This window comes from Acomys minous, assembly GCF_964271855.1.
Source record: "Acomys minous genome assembly, chromosome: 13".
Lineage (NCBI taxonomy): Eukaryota > Metazoa > Chordata > Mammalia > Rodentia > Muridae > Acomys > Acomys minous.
Window position 1 is genome coordinate 7,392,850 of NC_140495.1, and position 20,612 is coordinate 7,413,461.

The following is a 20,612-nucleotide window of genomic DNA, read 5'->3' on the forward strand; positions in this document are numbered from 1 at the left end:
ACTAAGTTAACTGGAGTCTGGGATTTCAGCTAAGTCTGAGAAGGCAAGGGAACTGCCATGGGCACTCAGCCAGATTTGAATACATCTAAGTTCATTCAGAGAGCTGGGCATGATGGTGGCGCACGCCTTTAATCCCTGCACCCAGGAGGCAAAGGGAGGCGGATCTCTGTGGGTTCAAGGCCAGCCTGGTCTACAGAGTGAGTCTAGGACAGCCAAGGCTATACAGAGAAACCCTGTTTCAAATAAATGAATGAATTAATTACTTCAGAGCCTACAGCCAGCATTTTTCCTTAGGTAGTAGTAGTAATAATAATAATAATAATAATAATAATAATAATTATTATTATTATTATTATTATTATTATTATCATCATCATGATCATCATCATCATGATCATGATCATCATCATCATCATCATTTTGGTTGACTGTTCTGTGCCTAAGGCCTCATTGTTATAAGATAGCAGAGGCAAGATTTGAACCCAGATTGTCAGAATTGATCCTTTTTTTTACTACACTGAATGATTTTCCAACAAATGCTCTTGCCCAGTGCAGGCTGCCTTAGGAGAGAATGCACAGCCTTGACAGTTCTATATCTGTCATGGTAGAGTCTTACAGTGTTTGGAAAGGGAGTGTGGGGAGACTAGGGGACCAGGGGCAGCTAGGTAAGGCAGTCATAGCAGCCTGTTCACCCTACAGTCTCATAAGAACATTAGGTGACTTTCTGGGTGGAGCCTCTTGCTGTGGTCCTGAGCATCTGCATAGCTCCATGTTCAGTGTGTGTCTATAATGGGCCACTTTGGATCACACCACCATTTAAAGACTAATACAGTAGATCATGGGTAGCCTGCACAGCTGCATTTCCAAAACTCCTCCCAGCCATACCAGTATCATTGACCTCTAGACTGTTCTTCAAGTAGGAAGGGAACGAAGTCCCTGGTGATTCAGGGAGGGAGCTCATTGGTCTTTGGTCTGCAATGACCCAAATAATCAACTCTGTGAAGATCCTTGTTTCCCTCTCTCTCTCTCTCTCTCTCTCTCTCTCTCTCTCTCTCTCTGTGTGTGTGTGTGTGTGTGTGTGTGTGTGTATGTGTGTGTGTGTGTCTGTGTACATCTTATGGGAATCAACTCTCTCTTTCCACAATGTTGGTCCTGGGCACTGTATGCAGGCCATCAGGTTTGACTATAGCTTAAACCCCAAGGTCACAGTGGAAGCAAGCTTGCATTTTTCCGAGTATTATTTTGGCCATGATGGTCCTTCTACCCCATGGATACACGACTATGGATTGCCCAGATGTAACCTTAGATACCTTTGAAATATAATTAAAGCTTACATTATGTGATGTACACCACGTAGCGTGAAAACTGTACTTTAGTTTCAAACAGATGTAAATACAGACTGTGCACTTGTAAGTGCTTGTTGAAAGTATTTGGAACATGGCCCAATAAACACCAAAGGAAGAGCGGATTCCATAATGTATGCATAGTCTAGGAAAGAAACAGCTGTATTCAGATGGAGCCTTGCAAAAGGCTTAGAAATGGCATTTCCCAAACATTTGGAAGGAGATCATGTCTGGTATGCTAATTTGCTTTCTGTCACTGTGATAAACACCACAACCAAAAGCAACTTTAGAGGGAATAGGCATTGTTTCATTTTATTGCCTAAAGTCTGTCACTGAGCCAAGTCAGGGCAGAGACCCAGGTCTTTGCTTTCTGTTCCTGCGTGAGTGCCATCCTCTGGATGGCTGCAGGGTGGCTGATGGTGTCCATCCATTAAACTTGATGGATGCTGAAGATGTGCACTGGCTCTGAACAACTCACACCAGCCATTGGGGGTGCACTGAGTCTAAATACAGTGCGAAGAACCTCAACTTGGCAGAGGTTCCCGTCTGACCAGGACTTGCTTCCTAGACCATCACTTCTCTGTGTCTGGAAAACTCACAGTTCTACCCATGGTGAGGCTGGAGCAAGGGGAGGGAAAGAGGAATGGACGGTCCAGGCTTACATCTTAACCAGTTCTGCCTACCCACGGGTGGCATCCAGCTTGTAGAGCTGTGACGGCCCTACACCTTGTTTCCACTGTAGCACTAAACTCAGTGGGATTGTTTCATGAGTGCCCCAAGGCTGCTCTTGCAGCCACAATTCACATGAGATCTTCTCTCTATTCCAACGGAAGAGGCACATTGCTCTGACAATTTGCAGACACCTTTGAACATAGCCTGTCAGCAAAAGAAGGCTTCCCGGAGGTCGGCCTGACATTTATACCTTCATTGGCTGCTCCTGGAATCTCTGCCATCCAGTAAAATAATAATAACTTGTCCAGAAGAAGGAGACTAGCCAAGCCGTGTGGATATTGGGCCTCAATAAAGCATGGGCATTTCACTGTTGACATTGCATGAGAATTCATGCTGAGCTGGCCCAGGTTCAGATCTCCAGACTTGCTGGCCCCCCTTGCCCTATACAGCTAATTTTTAAATGGGAGAAATGACTGCTTTTGACTGAGGGTCATAACTCACTCAAGGAAGCCTAGATTGGCTGATTGACTACATTGAATAAAACTGTGTATGTGTGTGTGTGCGCGTGCGCGTGCACACACACACACACACACACACACACACACACACACATCAGTATGAAGTACTGTGAGAGTTCTTCAGCTGTGTGAGGATTTATCTACTACTTGTATCTGAGTGTAGGCAAATGTAGGGGCATGCTTGCCTGTGTGTACTCCAAGGCCAGGGCTGACTCTGGCTGTCCTTCTCTCTCTCTCTCTCTCTCTCTCTCTCTCTCTCTGTCTCTGTCTCTGTCTCTCTCCCTCTCTCTCTCTCTCTCTCTCTCTCTCTCTCTCTCTCTCTCTCTCTCTCCAGCTTATTCCTTTGAGGCAGTGTCTCTCACTGAACCTGTAGCTGAGCTGGTGGCCATAAGGCTCCTGTGATCCCCCTGACCCCTCCCTTGCAATACTGTGCTTAGGGCATGCACAGCCATACAAGGCTTTGTATGGAGGCGGGAGATTTGAACTCAGGTCTTCAAGCTTCAGCAGCAAGCCCTCCTACCCACTGAACAGGTTTACTTAGTCCGTATTGATCATTTTGTATGTCCTTGCAAATGCAAAATATGGTGACCCCCACCACATTTAAAGTTATCAGCTTTACAGTACTAAACACACAAGAAGGGACATGTTTGAGCTGTATTTTTTTTTCACAGTACCTAATCTTCCCCCTCACCCCCTGCTTGAAGTAGATGTTTTAAATGTAATGATAAAACAGACACACCACGGTTCAAAGGGGTCTCCAAAGCTGGGAAATCCTACTGTAAAGGTTACTATCTTGTGCTATGGCTTCTGACACAATGCTATCATGATGGTCAGGGAACTGAGGTAAAGCAGCCTGTCTACCGTTGCATGGACTCTTCGTCTGTCTTGTTTTCTCATTTGCTAGGTGGCTGATCCTAAACCCTTTGCACAGGCAGTAAGAAGGTGCTCTCTTTAACATACAAAACTATGACATCCTACGTTCTTATCCAAGGGCATTTCTAAGCGTACGTGATTTAGGACTATAGTGGTGGAGATGATTTTCATAGGCTTTTCATTCTACCAAGTAAGAGTTGCCTGCTTCCACACCTGAGCAGGCTCAGGCATTGGTCTTTGGTCTTTGCTTTTTCACATATCCAAGGTGGACTGTGTGCTGCTGTCGTGTTTTCTTGGATATATTCGGGATTCCTCTTGATGAATGCTCATAGAGACCCTTACAGTGGATGTTGAAGAAAGGGTGAAGGCTTCTGGAGGGAGTGTAGGTAAAGTGGGAATAGGGACGGACTGACGTAGGTCTCCGTTGCTGTGATGAACAGCAAAGGGAGGTGAGTCCTTAAGCATCCCAACTATCACTAGATCAGGACTACAGTTTCTCATACAAACCTCAGCCAGAGCGTTCACCTGTTCTGTGCGGAAATGACATTCAACTCACAGCTGGCTCCTCATCTGTGTTCTGTGGGGCTTCCTTCTATGAGCATCATGCCCAAGACAAAGAACCCTGCAAGTGGTGTGGAATTCAGTGTGCGGCTATAACCCAAATGCCCTGGGCGGCTATAGATGTTCCCACAAACCTAAAGGACGGAGTTCTCCAGGGGCATCCTGCCCCCCCCCCGACAGAACAACCCCAATATTGGCCAACAAATGCATAGGTTCAATTGCCAGCATAAGAACCAGCAGCCACACAGAAATTTGAAATCAACTGTTGAATGTGATAAAGAGGCATTAATGAAACTCTAAAGCCATCTTTGCACAATTTTTTTTTTTTTAAGGATAAAGGTTTCTGGAATATTGTCACCTATGACTTCAGGAAAGGAACAAGATAGAAGCCCCTCTGGTCATACTGTAGAGCGAAGTTGTAATTAATATAGATTATTTTTCTAAAAGGTCATCCCGCTGGTAGTGCCATACAATAGCAAAACTTTAAATAAGCGCAGAAGGCTCCAGCATTTCAGGGAAGCATTGATTAAGGCTGTCGATGGAAGAGTGAGTTCTCAGAATGACCTAATTATCCCACCGTTCCTTTTCTCCCACAGCTCCACTTCCGGCTAATTGCTCAGTTGCTGGCCTTGTCTCCCTGACCAGGAAGAAAAATAAGCTCTGGGTGTGTGTGTGGGGGGGAACAGTGGCATTTGGATGTCATTTGCTTGAACCTGTTGCCAAGTGTGATGACACAATTGAGGGAGGCAGGCACAGGGCCCCTGGGCTGAATTTGACTTGGCTAGCCTTCCCCGAGGCTCTCGGTAGGGTAGGTAGCACCGTGATCTGAGCTGGGTTCCTCTGCCTCCCCTCTCCTGTCAGATGCAGAGACAGAAGTGTCCGCTACCAGACTTAATTATTCATCAGGAAGGAAAGTAAATTGAAACCAAATTAAAGTGATTTTTATCCCTTTCTAAACGCATCATTGTTTTATTAGAGCCAGCCCTGTATTTCATTTTGTTTTCTTCTGACCGAGATGTAGCTCTTACCCTCGTAAACCTTGGAAATGCCGTGTTTATTTCCAGAATGGAAGTATCTTTCAAGGCTCCTTGAGACACTTTGACCTCTGGACTCTCACTTAGACCAGTAAAAGTATTCGTGGTGAACATCTCACAACTCAGTCAGTGACTCTTTATTCTGAGTCTGTACCCAGATCCTTTGCTTCTTGATGGTTGGGAGCCACCCTACAGGTGCAGTGTACCTCCTTTCCCTCAGAAGTCAGAAGCTCAGGGTGCTTGGTGCCCTTGGGGAAATTGCTTAAGTGTGTGTAGGAGTCCAGCCATGAAGAGCTACATCTGGATTTTCTAATTCACTGTGTGATGTGCAGGGTTAGAAGTAAAAGGGAAATAAACCATAATGCAGGGCTACAATGTGGTGCACGCATGGCTGACAGCACTGGCATTTTTTTTTGGTATTTTGGTCATCAAATTTTTACTGTGACATCTTTACCTGTTAATTAATAAACACAGTAGTCCCTCCTGTACATTTACATATTTTAAACATGCTCTCTATGTACTTTGACAAGGATCTGCTAAACACAGGCGTAGTAAAATCCAGTAACTAGGCATATATATGATGAAATGACAGCAGGTGACAAGTGTCAAAAGCCTCCCGTAAGCTCACACGTTTGGCCAATTGATGGGTGCTGCTGGTTGGGGGTTGCTGGACCTTGCTAGAGGAAGCAAGTCACTGGGGGATGGCTTTGTGGATTTATAAACCAGCCCACTTCCCGTGTGCTCTGTCTGACTGCAGATACTATAGGAGTGGTTTTCTCACGTTCTTCTCACATCTTCTCCACCACCACAGAGCGTATCCTCTCAAACTGAGAGCCAGGATAAGCCATTCCCTTTGAGTTGTTACTGTCAGGGACTTGGTCACAGCACTGAGCTATGTAACTAACACAGGCAGAGCGTTCTTTCTTCCAGTGACTGTGGGTTCTGGGACAACATGGCCATATCTGTCCCAGGTGTCCCTCGGCCTGCATGTTCCCAGGAAAGATATTTTATAAATTGTTTTCTTGTTTTCATGAAGCTTGGGTCTCTTCTCAGCTTGATCTTTCCTACTCCATTTCAAAACTGCAAAGAAGTGTGACATTCTGTAGTGGGTGGCCAATAAATACTTCTGAATCACTAAAATGAGTTTTAGTAGGCCTTTACCGTGACTTCCCACAGGAATAAGAACACACGCGCATGCGCGCACACACACACACACACACACACACACACACACACACACACACCTACCATAAAGTAAATAAAAGCTCTGTTGAGTTATGGAGAGATATCTCAGTCAGTAAAGTGTTCGCAGTGCAGTCATGAGGACCCGGGCTCTATCCCATGTAAAATATTTGGCATGGTGACATTTCTTTGTAGTCACAGTGCTGGAAGGCAGAGACAGACAAATCCCTGGGACTTGCTGGCTGCACAGTCTTGCCTACTCAGTAGGTTCCATGTATTTTAGACACCATGTGTCTAAAAACAAGGTGGGTAGTTCCTACCCTGATTACTAAGGTTGAGCACTGGACACTGCACACATGTAAATACATATGTACACACTCAAAATTGACTTCATATATTCTGCTATTTAATTTTGTCTCAACACTCCCCATTGGCTAAGCTAATTTCCTTTTACAAGGTCTATCCGTACCTCCTCTCTCCTTCTTCCTCCCCTAATTCTTCCTCTTCTTGTGCAAACTTCAGTCTTTACCACCTTCCAGCCGTCTGTGCTCTAGGTCACTGGACACTTCACACTTCCTCCATTCACACTCTCCCAAATTTGGATGATTCTCCTTCCTTCTTGGGACTCTTTCTTACGTGGGTTTGACAGCACATGCTCCTGTTTGTGTCCACCGTCGTCTCTGATTCTGCCTCAGTCTTTTTTTTTTTTTCCTCTGTAAACTTGCCCCTGAGACCTGAAACCTGAAGTTGTTCGAATCAAAAATCTAAACTTCATGCCAGCTCTCACTCTGTTTTTTTCCTCTTTCCATGTCTATAGCTAGCATTTTAAACCTGATGCCCACGTAATATGTATTTCTAGCTTTATCCTTTTTCCTGAGTGCCAACCTAATCTGTCACTGTATCAGTTTTGTTTCCCAGTGCTGTGTTGAAATACCCTGACAATGACAAGTTAGGAGCAGAGAGGGCTCGTGCCAGCTCATCAGTGTAGGGAGGTCGCTGCAGAAACATGCCATAGCTGGCTGCAGTGTGCCTACAATGCAGAGCAGAAAACAGAAGAAGCATCCGTGGTTATGACAACTCCCTTTCTTCACCCTACACAGCTCAGAAACCCAGCCTAGGAAGTGGTGCTGCCCACAGTGAGCTGGGTATTCCAGCATCAGTTAATACAATCAGGACAACTGCTCAACTGACATTCCCACAGGCAACCCCTCACTGAGACTCACTTCTCGATGATTCTGTGTTGTGTCCAGTGGACATTCAAAGCCAAGCACTACAATGACTGCAGTGTGGCTTCCATGCACAGGCTCTCATGGTTGTTTTAACTGAACTTATCTTCAGTCTTCTCTCACTCCTGGTGACTCCTCCTCCACTCTCTACAGCAAACCACCACAGCTCACCCACCCAGTGGCTTGTGGCAAAGGAAAACAAAATCCAACCAAGCAATAATCCTTGTCATCTGCACTTCGCTTACTCCCAGCCTGATCGATCAACCAAGCCCTGTTGGTCCTCCCTCTAAAATGTAACTCACTTCTGCCATCTCACTCACTCAGTTTAGTCACCGGCTGTCTTTCTTCTGGATTGCTGTGACAGCCCTTGAGTCACCTCCACTGTTGGCGCCACCCTCCCCATCACCATCCAGTCTCCAGCTGGATAGAGAACTTTTCAATGATTTCTCAGGGCTGAATAATCAACACGCGTCTTCTGAGCTCCCTGCTGGCCTTGATTTCAAGGAAAACATGACGTTAGCTAGCTGCAGATTCCTCGGTAGAGCCACTTGGTCACGACTCTCTCTATCTCCACTAATAAGCTGTGTGGGACCTGGGACTGTTGTTTTCTATGCATTGTATGTTGTGCTGGGCCAGGTACCCAGTGAAGAGCTCCACTACCAGAAGGAAGAATGAGATGCTAAGTGAATGAAGGCCAGCTCTAATCCCCCTGTCCACACCTCCCAGGACAAGATGTAGAGCAAGCCCAGGCCCTCCAGGAAGCAACACACAAAGAGTACGAGCAGGAGTGAGCCTTTCCTGGAATTGTGGCAACTCACCTTCTTACTTGAAACTTCAAGGAATTTCCAGTCCACCCTCGGACGGTGCCCCAGCAGCTCAGGTTTCTGAGGGGACTAGAAATGGTTCTTTCTATGCCACTGGTTAACTTCTGTGCAGACTCTGGTTCAAATCGTGGCCCTACCATCTAGTGGTTTTGGCTTTTTTTTGGCCAGTTGTGTAAGTTCACCCCTGATTCAACTTCCTGGTACAATGGACATGGAGTCAGTGTTTTAGGACTCAGTGATGCTTTCATTAAATGCTAGCACCATAAATCCTCAGATCAGCACCTGCCCTGTGGGCAGTGATGTCAGAGTTTTAGAGTTTTGATGCCTCTGCATGCAACTCTGCTTCTTGACTTTTCTTCCTCCTGCTTTTCTTCTCTGTCTTATCACCTGAAGAGAAGAATTGCTAACCCTTACAGAATACGCATCCTAAGTGTGAGAAGCACACACTTGACAGCTCCCCTGCCCTGCTCTGTGAGTGTGTTTTGCTGGTACACTGCTGTGTAGCAGGTTCACTTTGGGATACCATGCTGGGAGGGAGGAAAGGAAGATGGGATTCGAGGGGAGAAAATTAAAAAGTTAATTAAAAGAAACAACTTGGTAATTGAATTTCCAAGCACCCTTATTTGGAGGTTGGGGTGGGGGTGGATGTTAGCACCGAAATGGTGTGTTTGCCTTAGTGGCAGACCCAGAATCCCTGAATGTGACAAGCTTCGAAATGAAAGACAGATGTCTGTCTTCATGGATGAGAAGGTGTACTGATATGTCGATAGGCTTTTCAGGAACACAGCACATGCACATACATAATGCACATATATGTATTTATAGGCATGTATGTATATTTATAGGTGTCATATATATATAACACTGTCATAATATATATAATATATAATATTTATAATGTGCATATGGATATGTGCTAGTATCTTTTTCTGCTGCTGTGTTAAAATTTTTTGCCACAAAACAACTGATGGGAGAATGTTTGTTTTGGTCGTTAATGTCAGAGGGGTGGAGTCCATCATGGGGGTGACATAGCAGCAGGCATGGAAGGCATGGTGGGTGGAGTCCATCATGGGAGTGACATGGCAGCAGGCATGGAAGGCATGGTGGGTGGAGTCTTGTTCTTCTTGTTCTTGTTCTTGTTCTTGTTCTTGTTCTTCTTCTTCTTCTTCTTCTTCTTGTTCTTCTTCTTCTTCTTTTCTTCTTCTCTTCTTTTTCTTTTTCATCTTCTTTTCTTCTTTTTTTGTCTTCTTCTTTTCTCCTCCTCCTCCTCCTTCTTCTTGGAAGACATAATCTCAAGTACCTCAGGCTAGCCCCTAAACTCAGTAGATAGCCAAAGCTGACCTTGAACTCCTGATCCTCCTGCTTCTACCTCAGTAATGTTACAATCACATGTGTGCACCAACACCCTTCCCCAATGAGCTTTCATATTTTAAAATATTCTTGGCAGCTGACATTTCTGTTGAGAAAATCAGTGGACTAATGCCTGTCACCTAGATGCCATGAGGACTTTTTTCTCCCCATTGCTGTATTATTAACTGTTTTGGGTTTTCTTTGTTTGTTTCCCTAACATTTTATGTGTACCCTCATAAGCACACAAACATAACCACATATCTGTGCCCCTCTATACCCCCAAATAAGCAAGATGGCCATTCAAGTGTCTGTTTTTAGAGACATGAGGATGTATCCATCAAATTATTTTTTTCAAAATATTAGAATGAACTATTTGTGGTGCTATTGAGAGAAACAAGCTCCTATAATTAATTTAGAGGCGTTTGCTGAGTGCTCAGGTAGAAGTGGGCTCAAACCGCTGCTCTAATGCACCGACCTTTATTAATTTGTGCAATCAAGGTGCATCTTTTGGCTGCCTGCTGCATGACAAGCGCTAATGCAGCCCCCAACAATGACCTTAGTGTCCTGGCTTCTTTACATGTTGTTGTGATAATTTACCCTGGGAAAAGCAACCTGGCCCTGAAAGGGTTCGTTCTGGCTGAGTTTCAGACACAGTTCTCAGGGTAGAGAAGGCACAGCAGTAGGAGTTGGAAGCAGCTGGTCACATCCCATCCACAGTCAAGAGGCAGAGAGCACAAATGCTTCCTGTGCTCTGCTGGCTTCCTCTACTTCACACGGTGGTCCAGGATCACTTCCCAGGGAATGTTTATTGCCCCCAGTTAAGAGGAGTCCACCCATGTTACTGTCATAGAGGAGGTGGTCTTCCACAGATGTACTCTGTGGTCCACCTCCCAGGTGATTCTAGATTCCATCAAGGTGACAGTTAATGTTGACCATCACACTTACAAGTTCCTGTGGCTTTTATGAGGATTAGTTTGAAAGGGTTGGAAAATGGATTTTTAGCTCCAGAGATGTAAGTATTTCCAGGGTTTTGCCCTTCCCCCTCTTGCAGTGAATCTGTAGAAGAAAGAATACAGTGAAGCAAGGCTTTGCCTTCCCCGCCTGGTTAGTGTTAACTGGGCTTCTCCTTGCACACTAAGTCGTATGAAGTGCTCCAGAAAATGACTTAACCACCTCATATCTACAGATCCTGAGATAACTCTTAAAGTGCTCAGCACCACAGCCATGAGAGCCTTTGGGTGTAGCTAAGTTTTACTTGGAAGAAATAACTTCAGATTCAACCATACATCTGCATTCATTAGCATGACAGATGTGTGTCTGCCTGCCTGTGATGACTAATACCAGCTTTTGTATTTTTGCAGGTTATGGTTTTGTAGATTTTGATAGTCCTGCAGCCGCACAGAAAGCAGTAGCATCCTTGAAGGCAAATGGTGTGCAAGCACAGATGGCCAAGGTAAGCCTGCTCAGACAAGAGAGTCTTTGCATACCCATCTACCTTTGTGTGTGTGTCTGTGTGAGATTAAATATTAACCCTTTGCTGTGAGCAGACCACAAATGATGGTTTGCGTTCTTTCTGTGCTCAACTGTTAAGGAAGGTACAAGTAACCATGCGATAGGCTTGGTTTGTTGCACCCCCTGATTTGGCATGTAGTTACAAATGACCTCTTCAGCTGTGGTGACTATGTGTTTAGAGGATACATGTGGAGGTCTGTCTTACCTGAAAAGAGAGACATTCATGCATGAGAGTCTAGAGATTTCCCTAGACAACAGTGTTGGATCAGTATACATGTATGTACTGGTGTCTAGAACTTTCCTAGTCAGCAGAGCTTTGGGGTAGTATAGAAAGTTATCATTGATTTCAAGTATTTGTTCTGTGTTTGGGGCCGGGGCTCTTGAATGGTGACTTTTCCCCCTGATCTATGAAAGTAAAGGGCTCATTGCTAATGTCCTTTGTGTATGCTGCTGAAATTTCACCTTGGTGCATATTCCCAGAGTTTACCTGGAGAGCAATTTTCTTGGTGTTCATCATTTCAATATTTATTCATTGCTACATAGCATGTGTCATCTGAGACCTTGTATGTCAAACTATGATGAATTTTTATATCAGAGTGAAATTGTCTGTGATCATTTTGTTTCGTGATTGCTGCCGTGTTATAAGAATCTGCCTGTGTGGTAAAATAATATGGATCTCTGTGAGCAACATTCTCCAGTGTCAGTGCTCTCATTCTAGTCTGCGACTCCAGTGAGATACCACCATGATGACATAAGCTAGGCAGGGTGGCGCACGCCTCTAACCCCAGCACTTTGGGAGCAGTGGCAGGCAGATCTTTGTGAATTCAAGGACAGCTTGGTCTATATAATGGAGTTCCAGGACAGCTACAGCTACACAGTGAGACCCTCTCAGAAAAAGAAGAGGAGAAGGAGGAGGAGGAGGAAGAAGAGGAGGAGGAGGAGGAGGAGGAGGAGGAGGAGGAGGAAGAGGAGGAGGAGGAGGAGGAGGAGGAGGAGGAGGAGGAAGAAGAAGAAGAAGAAGAAGAAGAGGAGGAGGAGGAGGAGGAGGAGGAGGAGGAGGAGGAGGAGGAGGAAAAGTAAGAGTAAACACTTAAAATGTCACTGGTAACATTTAGATATTGGAGATGTTGATGCCTAAATAGCAGCCATTTAGGGTTGTCATAAACAGTCTAAGTTTATTCTAAGTAAGTAATATGCGGTTTTTTAGCAGGTCTAAACGTATTAACCCTAGATCTTCAAACTGCTCGATGCCACCCGCAGCAGACCTTGACATCTTAGGCATCTGTCCCCTGCTTGTGTTCCCAGTACCCATAGAAATAAGTGCTGTAACAGCAAAGTTATCTGGCGCCCTCGCCCTTTGTCTTTTCTTAGGATCCTGCGTGTTCTCTGATAGGATCTTGCAGCATCAGCCTTAGGTTCCTAGAGGAACAACATCTAGGTCAGACAGCTGTGGATGTATTCTGACTAATGTGTGTGGATCACATCTGCTCACTGTCTGTCCAAGCCAGCTTCCTCTTGGGTGGCAGTGGTAGGCTCACTGTCCTTCCTGTCTCTTTGTCATTCAAGGTGACATAGATGAGAACTCTCCCTGATGCGTATTATGTTCTTTGTCAGGATTGTGCCCAGAGGTTTTGGATTTGGTCAGGAATTACGATTGATGAAGTTAATACTTTTAATTAATCAGGAAATTACATGCATGTCCTGGTTTAAGGGTTATTTGGCAAGAGTCAATGGCAACTGAAGTAGCAATTTCCTGTACCCAGAAAACAAGCAATAAAGCGTGGCTGTTGGCTGAGCAAGAAATGATTATAAAAATGCTTTAAAAGGAGAGTAGGGAGGGCCTAGAGAGTTGGCTCAATGATTAGTGTGTTTTCTGGCCTTATAGAGGACCCCAGTCGAGTTCCCAGCACCCAAGTTAGGCAGCTCACAGCCTCAAGTATCTCCAGCTGTCGGGACCTGACCCACCCTCTGGCCCATACAAGAACTGCACTCAGGTGTACACAGGCGAGCATGCATTGGGTTCACATGTATCACACATGTGCATTGTAAAAGGTAAATATAACTCTTTAAAAACTGAGTCTATTCTGAGGCATGGAGAAGTGGTTCCATAGTTCAAAGCACTTGGTGCCCTCACAGAGGCCCTGAGCGTGGCTCCCAGCACTCACGTTAGCTGGTCACAGCTAACTTCCCGCAAGCAATCCAATGCCCTCTTCTAGCCTCCAAGAGCTCTTAAATTCAGGTGCTCATACCCACACACAGACACAGAGATACACAGACATACACAATTTAAAAATAAGATTTTTTTTTTTTTAAAAAAAAAGAAACAAAATTGGGAACCTGAAAGGTAGCTGAGGAGGTAAAGGTTATGACTCTGAAGATGGAAGCCTGGTCCCTGGGCCACACATAGTGGGAGGAGAGGCCACAATTGCACTCCTCCATATGAACATGCATTGTATACACATGTGTATGCACCACACACATATGTAAACACATGCATACATACATACATACATAGAGTTAAATAATAAATTCTTACAAGAAAATGGTTATTGAAAAGTGTTTGGCCCATCGTACTTATAAACTTTCTAAATTTTTCAATTTATCAAATTGTAGTGGTTTGTTAATAGTGAACACAGTCATTTCTAAGTTGTGAAGCAATAGATTGTTTGAAAGATAAACAAAGAGATGATAAATATATAACAGGTTGATAGATAATAGATATATGATAGATAGACAAATAGATGATAGATATTTAGGTGATACTTGGTGAGGGATAGATAGATGATAGATAGATAGATAGATAGATAGATAGATAGATAGATAGATAGTTGATAAATAGATATAGGATAAATAGGTAGATAGATAATGCATATAATTAGTCTTTTTATTAAAACAGTCAAAGAAAGTTGACACTGACTTTAATATTTTCTGCATGCTAGTATATTAGGAATCCCTTTCTATGTCCGTCTGTCTGTCTCTGTTTCTCTCTCTCATGTACACACATGCGCACACACACACACACACACACACACACACACACACACACACACACACATACACACACACTCCAATTGCTGACCTACTACGAGGAAACTGTCTACACTAGCAATCATTTAAAGAGCTTTGTAAAGGATTCCTCTCTCTAGCCACCACCTTGGCCCCTTGTCCCAAACCCAAGGTGCAAAATCTGGAGTGCCTGGCTGATCCGTGGGGAGTCAGTCATTCGGCTGCAGACTGTGGGGAGTCATTCGGCTGCAGACTTGCTGAAGGATTTTACAGTTTCAGTTGTGCTGTCTGTGAAATAAATCCTCACTCCTTTTTTTTTTCTCTCACAAAGTTGAGCCCAAAGCCTGCTTTAGATTCCCATCTGCCCACTGGAAAACTTTCAGCAATAAATGACTCGGTAATTTAACTACCCAGAAGAAAATAAATAGCCTCCATTTGACAATGAAATGGAACAAGCTTGGCCACCTGTATTAGCAGATTTCTCACTGAGCTATTGGATTTCACAGCACTCTCTCCTTTGTCCTGGCGATAACTGTTATTTATTATCATATAAGCCTGCAGTCTGCGGGGTGCGTGTTTCTTGCAGTATATATTTTACCATCTAAATATGCACCAGGTCGCATCCTGCATTCTTGTTCGTGTCAGTGTCCTGCTCTGCTGGTTGTGGTGTGTAGCATCTTTAAATCCCTGGGATTTGAAAATGAAAATGCCTCCTGGGGTTGGAAGGGTGGCTTGGTGGTCAGGAGTGAATACTGCTCTTGCCAAGGACCTGGGTTCAGTTCCCAATACCTGCCTCAGGGGGATGATTACCGCCAGCTCTGGCTCAAATTTCAGGGGATCTGAATCCCTTTTCTGAGTACCATTGGCACCTGCACTCACAGTCACATATTTGCACACAGACACAGAGAGAGAGATGGATGGACAGATGGACACAGGCATACAGAAATAAAAGTAAATCTTAAAAAAAATAATTAAAATGCCACCTGTAATTAGGTTCCCAATAGCAATCTGGCACCAAGTTTGAAACTATGGGAGCTTCTTTCCTTAGCTAACGTGTTCCAGTGTGTGCCTGTGGAAACGCCAGCTGACACCTCGCCTGCAAAGAACTGAATGAGCTTGTACACATGAGTGCAGTGCACACAGGAGCCAGCAGAGGGCGCTAGTTCCCTGGGTGTGAGTTAACAGACAGTTGTTAGGTGGTGTGTGGGTGCTGGGAATTGAACCCGTGTCCTCCGCAAGAGCAGCAAGTACCCTTAACCTCTGAGCCACCTCTTCATGGCCAGGAATGTACATTAAAGAGCTGGGATTCCAAAGATAAGGCAGTCTAATGCAGCTTTTCAGGCAGGTAGCTCTCTCCTCTTGGTTCCTGACCACATAGGGAAAGTGCTGTCCTTCGTTCAGTGTTGGTGCCCAGATGAAGTGTGGTACTTCCAACATCCAAGCATCACATATCTTCTTCCTCCTGCTTGATAGTCTTTAAACCAAGCGTTGGCCTACCACATGTCTACAGATATATTTGTGACATTTGTTTTGTTGAATATGTCAACTTGGCTCAAGGTTTTTTCTTTAAAAGCCTTTTCCCCCTTGATCCTAATGCTTCAGAACGCAGGGATTCAAAACCCAATATTTAAATTGTCAGAGTTGATCTTAATTCTGCTCGTTAATTATCTGAGGCCTTTGAAGCAGAATCCTCTGAAGTTAAATATTTATATTAGCTTTTACCTAACAATTTGCATAGTCTGCCTATGGCTGAAGCCCTGCTCTTCCCAGGGGAATCTTCTGTCTCCTCCTAAGGTGAAGGGTGAGGCTGTGCAGGCCAGGAGACATTCTGCTTCTCCAGCAATGGAAAACTAGCTCAATAAGAGGGTGCCCAAATGTCCTAGACTCTGGTCTCCACCCACCGGTAACGCGTTTTCATCCGGTGTCTGTGCGGACAGGGCAAGTTGCGCATGGTGGCAACACTTTCTTCATGCCCCTTGAAGGGACCAAGCCCAGATGCAGACGTGGGAGAGCACTCCTGCTGGCAAGGCTCATCCCAAGCAAATCACTGCACCTCTTCTCTTGCGTTGATTTGTCCTTGTAGGGTGACAGAGCTCGGGGTCTTCTCCCTGGGTACAGACTGACCAGTCCTGTCTCAATCAGCACTTGTTCTTACAGGTCCCCACTCCACCAGAGTGGACAAAAGTCCATCAAGATGAGAAAGGTGGAGCTGGAGAGATGGCTCAGTGGGTAACGAGGCCTGCCAGGCAAGGTTGAGGGCCTGAGCTCAGTTCCTGGGGCCCATATGATGGATGGGAAAAACAGACTCGTCACACATGCAGTACACAGAAACATGCATCTTAGAAACGGTGGAAAGTTTGCATACTATGAAAGAGTGTGGTCCCCGTACTCAGTTTGATCCTGCGTTTCCACCGTCTCCAGGATACCCTTTAAAACTGGTCCCTAAAATATTCAAGCACGCCATGAGACTCCATCTCTGTTTACTGGGCATTGAAATCCCAGTCACTGCCACACTCCCCTTTCTTTTTTTCTAAGAAGTATCCTGAGCTGAAAGCAAAAGATTCAACTTCAGAAAACAAACTTGAGCTCATTTTTGCTACTGAAATCACTTTTTAAAAAAAAATCACTTTTTCTTTTCCCCAAAAGTAACCTAAGCACTCTCCTGGCCATTCCTTACCAGAAATATTTTACAAGTAGGTAACCAGAAGGCTCTTTATCCCGCTCCAATGGCTGGCGTTTACTCTGGTCCACTTGAAGGGCATGCTCACATGGCAAATGTAAGAGGCCCTGCCTGTTCTTCACAGGCCCTGCCTGGCCGCTCAACAGGGGTCTTTTATAAGTTCAGTGTGATACATGAGTTTCATTCCTTTCCGGTTCAAAGGCACCTTGCTGGTGAGGTGGTAAGCATTACTGAAATCCTACAGACATTTCCGCTATCAAGCATTCTGAAAAGATAATTAGCGTCCATGGAAAGAGTGACTGGCGCATTGCTGAGGGTAGAGATTGCCACTGCTGGAGATCCAAGCCAGGACCTGGCCTGTAGATCCTGGGCACTGAGCCTCTTCCTCAGGCCTTGATTATATGAGACAAGATCTTTCTCTATAGCCTTATTTGACCTGGGATTGGAACTTACAACCTTCCTGCCTCAGCCTCCTGATTGCTGGGATGGCCATCACATCCTGGTGTAAACTTACTTATTCCCTCCTTAGGGACTTGGTCCTATAAGCAGCTCCATGTAGACATTCCTGTACAAAATCCAAGTGCTTTACAAGGATACACTCTCATAGGAAGCAAGAGTTCAGTTCGATGTGTGGGGAAGTATTTCATGTTGAATATAGCACACAAAAGCCTGTATTTTAACCTTCCTCCCCAAGTACTGCCTCATTAGTGCAAAAGACATTCAAAGCATCATCTACCCAGCCTCTGGCCTCATAGATGCCTGGGGAAAGAGCTTCGCAAAGAAATGCAAATGAATACAGGAAGAAATGGTAATTGCTGGAGATAAAGGACCAAGGCTTATAGACCTCAGTTTTCCAAAGGCAGACAAGTGTTTGCCATTTGAAACGTAGGATTTTTATGGCTCATTGCTATATTATGGGTTTGTGTGTGTGCATGCGTGTGTGTGTGTGTGTGTGTGTGTGTGTGTGTGTGTGTGTGTGTGTGCCAGAGTTCAACATCCAGTGTCCTTCACAAATATCCTCCCTTGCTTTTTTGAGACCAGGTCTCTGAGCCTGAAGCTCAAGGATTCAACTGGGTTATTGGAACAGAGAGGTCCAGGGACCTGGTACTCTCCTCATCTCCAGGGCTGGGATTATAAATAAGCAGAGCCATGTCTGGGGGTCCAAACTTAGGTCCTCATGATCGCATTGTAAATGTTTAGCAACCAGAGCTCTCTCTGCACCACTTAGTACTTTTTTTGTTTGTTTTTTGAGACAGAGTTTCTCTGTGTATCCCTGGCTGTCCTGGACTCGCTTTGTAGACCAGGCTGGCCTCGAACTCAAAATGATCCGCCTGCCTCTGCCTCCTGAGTGCTGGGATTAAAGGCGTGGCCACCACACCTGGCTGCCAAAGTCCATTGTTTTCTCCTCCCTGCTGAGCCTGCCTTCCAGAAGAAAGTATTCTGTGAGCATACATGTCGCCCACAGGCTCATGTATTTGAGCTTGGGCCCCCCAGCTGGTAGAGCTATTTGGTGGAGGCTATGTAACCTTGGGGATATGAAACCCTGGTCATGATCAACTCTCAGGGTGCAAGGGGTGCCAGAGGAACTAGGAGAGGGACAGATTACATGTAAGTTCAGAAAGACGGTGCACGGATACACCATGCTAACAAAGTGAAAGGCAGAACAATTACAAATACTATATATCATGAGAAATGAATTCCAAACCAGTGCCGCTCTGGAAGAACAGACAGCACAAAAAGCAAATCAGCTTTCTTGAAGAAGCATGGAAAAACCTTTGTTCCAATACGCACAGGTCAAGCTATAAACGGAGGAGGAAATGGGATGCGGTGGTGGGTATGTAATGTGAGAGTTGGTGTATCATTCAGACACACATCTACAGCTATGTAGACAAGGAAAAATAGTTAAAATTTAAGTAAAGTAACCAATCGTGCCAGGGGGAAAATGTGGCTGATAGAAGGGAAACAAATATCAGCACTCTTTTATACCTTCTTGATGGCTGAGGAGCAAGGGCTGACCATAGAATTGCTTATTGCACATTTGAAGGAATGAATTTGGGGACCTGTCTTCCTGTAGACTCCTGTAGTTCATGGAAACAGACTTTAAAACGCTGTAATAATAATTAATAATAATAATAACATATATATATATATATATATCATCATCATCATCATCATCGTCACCATTATTTTGAGGTAGGATGCCTTAATGAGCCTGAAGCTCACTGAGTCATTTTCACTTGCAGGCCAGTATCAGCGATCCCCTGCCTAGGGCCGTGTGCCTTTAGACAGTGCTTCCCCTCCCTGCCTTGCCGTCTTCTTGCACGAGTTATCTCCCCGTGGCCCGCAGACTCCTGTTTCAGTGGCAGTCCCCATGGAAATCATGCTGATGGCTCAGTGTAGGTAATGTCCTTTCATCCGCATTCACCTAGGACTACCCATGTTTTCCTGGAATTCAGGGTTTGCAGTATAGCTGCTGCCCAGACATGACTGGGTCACTGCTGCTCCTCCAGGTTAGAGCAAGGATCCCTAAACTCTGGCCTCTTGCAACCTTTCTCTCCTGAGAAGTGTTACGTGACCCCCACGTATCTATATATATACAAAAACAAACATTTACTTACTTACTCACAAAGGAACTTATTCTAAATTCTTCGTCCTACATGCAATTTCACTGTTGAGAAAAAACAAAATGCAATTTTCACACTCGTAAGATTCTGAACAGGCCAGTTGCTTCAGAGCCTGAGCAGTGAAGTAATTGCTGAAGTTAAAAAAAAAAAATGAAAGCAGTTGGAAAAATAATTCTTAAGCTGTAGGACCTACAATTGGGTCCACATATTAAATGTTTGATCACTAAAAAGCCTTTCAATTAGAATTCTGAAGCCAGAAGTGTAGATGTTTCCAGATAATTAACTCTGGATGTTAGATTTTTTTCCCCCCCAGGAAATAGCCCAGTTCCTTTACTCTTTACTTTATCTCCCTGGGTGGGTCTTCACAGTTAGTGGCGATTAGCATTCCTTCGGGAGTAGACCTCTAGAGAAGTGGAAACTGGCTGGCATTTATCCTTCTGCCTTTTTTCCCAAGGTATAAGAAATGATGACAAATTAGCCCTATGTGTTCTGAGATGCCCTTTGGCATAACAGCTATGCCAGCATGTTCTAGACAAAAGAAGAATCAGCCATGTGATGCCATTGTGATGCCATTCCCACATCGTCCCTGCTCTATGGCTCTGTGCCTTCTCTAAATATTTTAAGTGCAGTGTTTACATGTTTGCGGTTTTGTAAGTTTGTTTACTCTTACTTAATATTCCTTCTGCCAGCGAGTTTCGGCTTAAACAGTATGCTGTGTGGAGATTAAATGTTTATGTTGAAGAATAAAATGAAAGTGCCACAGATATTTTGTTGCCCTTGGCGTTGGCACAGAGGGAAGAACAGGTCAGATGGCCTTGTGAAGGTGCACAGCTTTAATACAGGCTGCTTCTGGTCCCAGTCTCTGTCTGTTGGGTGAGACTGTGCAGTTCTGTGGGAGTCCCACTGAATTCTACAGGCTCCACAGCAAGGTGAACCTGTCCCTTTTTTATCATATTGACAAACCCAGGTTTCAGCACAGGTTAGGGAAACGCCTTTGCTCCGAGGACCTGGTGAAAAACAGAAATGGTTCAGAAAACACAAGCAAGGAAGCGTTTGGAAAGGGTAGAATTGGAAGGTGTTAGGCCATAGTTTCACAATCAATGAATCAGAGAGAATAAAATACAGGTACTAGATCAAATCTGGCCTTGGCAGTTCAATTCTGTGAGCAGGACAACAGCTTTTTTCTGAGCCTTTTTTTTTTTTTACA

The 20,612-nt window shown here is 44.6% G+C and overlaps 1 protein-coding gene across 17 annotated transcripts in view; it reads left to right on the forward strand.

The window, feature by feature from the left end:
* The window catches only part of RBMS3 (RNA binding motif single stranded interacting protein 3), a gene marked incomplete at its 3' end in the record, with an annotated part of 1,316,912 nt that overhangs the window by 934,882 nt on the left and 361,418 nt on the right, over positions 1-20,612 (forward strand). For all 17 annotated transcript variants that reach the window (XM_084751857.1, XM_084751867.1, XM_084751868.1 and 14 more), the window contains one exon: positions 10,945-11,036. In XM_084751857.1, the coding sequence (XP_084607983.1) occupies positions 10,945-11,036 (92 nt within the window). The remainder of the gene's footprint in view (positions 1-10,944; positions 11,037-20,612) is intronic.